The sequence below is a fragment of the Galeopterus variegatus genome, unplaced genomic scaffold, assembly GCF_000696425.1.
Source record: "Galeopterus variegatus unplaced genomic scaffold, G_variegatus-3.0.2 Scaffold4632, whole genome shotgun sequence".
NCBI lineage: Eukaryota > Metazoa > Chordata > Mammalia > Dermoptera > Cynocephalidae > Galeopterus > Galeopterus variegatus.
The window spans coordinates 179635-182650 of NW_007730743.1; the positions used below are offsets into that span (position 1 = coordinate 179635).

At 58.4% G+C, this 3016-nt stretch overlaps 1 protein-coding gene across 1 annotated transcript in view; it reads right to left on the bottom strand.

The window, feature by feature from the left end:
• Nucleotides 1–2158, bottom strand: part of WDR18 (WD repeat domain 18) — a gene marked incomplete at its 5' end in the record, with an annotated part of 8271 nt that extends 6113 nt beyond the window's left edge. The window contains one exon of the mRNA XM_008588023.1: nucleotides 2048–2158. Coding sequence (XP_008586245.1) covers nucleotides 2048–2158 — 111 coding nt within the window. The remainder of the gene's footprint in view (nucleotides 1–2047) is intronic.
• Between the last annotated feature and the right edge of the window lie 858 nt (nucleotides 2159–3016).

The window sequence follows — 3016 nt, forward strand, 5'->3', positions numbered from 1 at the left end:
GGGGGGGGGGGGGGGGCAGGCCGGGCCACAGCCCCTCCTGTCTCCTCCTGCCGCAGACCAGACCGCCTTCAACCAGAACAAGAGTGAGCCTTTCAGTTTCTTTTCTTTTCTTTTTTTTTTCCTTTTTTGTCTTTTTTCGTGACCGGCAACGGATCGCAACCCTCGGTGTTGTGCCCGCACCTCGCTCAGCCAATGAGCGGCCGGTCTGTATGTGGGATCTGAACCCTTGGCGGGAGCGCCGGCGTGCTCCCAAGCAGCGCACTGTAGCAGTGCGCCACCGGGCTGGCCCAGGCTTTCAGTTTCTACACGGTCCCCCGCAGCACAGACAGGGACTAGGTGCCCCTCCCTGCCTTGGCCGGGAGCGCCGGCGCGCTCCCAAGCAGCGCACTGTAGCAGTGCGCCACCGGGCCGGCCCAGCCTTTCAGTTTCTACACGGTCCCCCGCAGCACAGACAGGGACTAGGTGCCCCTCCCTGCCTTGGCTTTCCTCTCTGCACCTGACTGACCGCATCCTAGTTTCCGAATTGTGGAATGAGGTTTAAAAGCCCCAGGGTGAGAGACAATGATGCCCCCTTACATTCCCATGACCCTGTGAGTGGCCCAGGACACTCAGTTCTCTCGGCAGCCCTTGGGGAGGCGAGGACAAGGTCAGGAAGGGCAGAAACCCTTCTTCTGGGCCCAAATCCTACACAGTTGATGCTTTATGTGGGGGCCAGGGAAGGTCTCCTCCAAAATATAAGGGGGGGCCGGCCCGTGGCTCACTCGGGAGAGTGTGGTGCTGATAACACCAAGGCCCCGGGTTCAGATCCCATATAGGGATGGCCGGTTCGCTCACTGGCTGAGCATGGTGCCGACAAAATAAAAGGGGCAGTTTGTAACAACGCAGCCAATGATTTAACCCAGCAGCCTGCAGGCCAAACCCCACCGAGGCCTACTTTTGTAAATAAAGTTTTATTGACACACCAGCACACTCACTCATTAAATATTGCCCAAGGCTGCTTCCCTGACCAGGGCAGAGCTGAGCAGTTGACCTGCGTGCAAAGCCTAAATTGTGTACTCTCTGCCCTTTGCAGAAACCGCCTGCCAGTCTCATGGCCGAGAGCGCATGCGTGCATGTGTGGGGATGCTGGTCAGAACTCACTCCATCCTTGTGGCCTTTGGGGCTCTGGCTTCAATAGTTACAATTCTCCCCCTGCACTAATCACTCAGCAACTGAGGGAAGGACAGGAACAGAACACTATGCTTGAGATAAGGGGAGGGACACCAGCAACCCCAGAGATGATCAAGAGGCGGCTGTGGAGTGCCTGGGAATCTTGCACGTCCACAGCCTTTCTCTCTTTGACACAGCTCCACTTTTGTCCCCAAGTCCCTTATAAGCCACTACTCTCCCCCACCCCTGGGTGTGGAGAAAGCAGCTGCACAGCACTTGGATGGATCAAACTTCCACCCAATCCCTGTAAGCAACCACTCCTAATAACAACAATAACCAAACTCCTTGTAAACCATACACAGCTGCCTGCTTTGTTCTTTGGTTTCAAGACACCTTCTCAGCGTGGTGGGCATCACAGTGTTAGCTCATGCGTGGACAGGGCTGGGCTGAGCACGTTTATGGGTGGGGGTGCTATCACCTGGTTTCTCCAGGGCTGAAAAAAAAGGAGCTAAAAAACATCGCCCTGCCTTCCTGCAGAGGCAGCTTTTTGTCTTTACGACTTTTAAAGTCATCACCACCACATGCTGCCACCTGCTTGAGGAAGGGCTCCCCCAACCCTGTTGTAGCCCTGAGGGGTTCTGCAGAGTGTGTATTAGTGGCTGCACTGCACAAAATTAGGGCCACTTAAAGATGAGGCCTTCATGGGACTTTCAAGAAGAGTCTCCCGGGGAACTGGAAAAAGGAGGCTGTATGGTGAAAGGCAGGCTGCGACCCCTGAACGATCACCAGTCCAAGCCCCCCAGGCCTGCGATCTAATCCTCATGGTGGCTCCCTGGTGCCCTGCAGGTGGGACTCGGGGGCTCCCTGTGTGAAAACCCCGGTGCTCTATTCCTCTCACCTCCCACAGGTGTATGTTTTCTGCAATTCCCGCCAGGACGTAGAGGCCGTTGGGTGCCGTGGTCAGACAGGTGACAGGCCCAGGGCACATAATCTTCTGTTGGAGCTGGTCCTAGGGACACACAACAGCCCTTGTGAGCTTTGTGCGGAACACACAAGCCCCTACGGCAGTGGACAGGAAGGGGGAGAGGATGCCAGGGCAGCTGGTAAGTCCAGAGCACTAGACAGAGGAGTTGGGAACACTGAGCAAATCCATGGCCCAGCCAGCAAGTGTTCACACCCGAGAGCCCAATGCCAGCAGGCCTGCACACAACCCCGCCTCCCCTAACGTCCCCCCCGTGACCTCCAGCCTCAGTTGTTGTGTGTGGACCCAACCAAACAATGCCAGAGCATAGCGCTTGCCCCGAGAGATCTTAGCCGGGTGAGAGGGGCAGCGCGCAGCTTCAAGGGCTGCATTTTGGGGTTCCTGATAGAGAAATGGTAGACCCCGACGGTGAGGGTCAGTGACTTCTGTGGGGGGATAAATGCATGAGCCTCCTGGGCTCCCCCTCCAGGGGGCTCCCCCAGATCTCAGACCTTCTCCCTTCTCCGCTAAAACTACACGTCCCACAGAACCCCAAACTCCCTTTCAGCAAAGCTCCCGCGCCACACGCCCGAGCATGCGCACTTGCCCAGAGGGAACCCCAAGCCTGCCAGCCCTCCATGTGCGCGTGCGCACATCCGGCTGCGCAGAAACCCGCCCCCACCTCAGCCCGCGCTCCACTCGGCGCGTGCGCACAGCGCCTTAACGGGATCCCACGCACCCCGAAGACGCACGCCTCCCTCCTCCAAATCAGCCCCCAGTCCCGCGCATGCGCAAAGGGTCCCCCAACCGAGCCATCCCCACCCCCACTCCGGGCGCGGGCAGCCCCCCCGCGCCCTTCCCCGGCCTCAGTCTCGGGCGCCCTCCCCGCACTCCGTCTTATAGAGC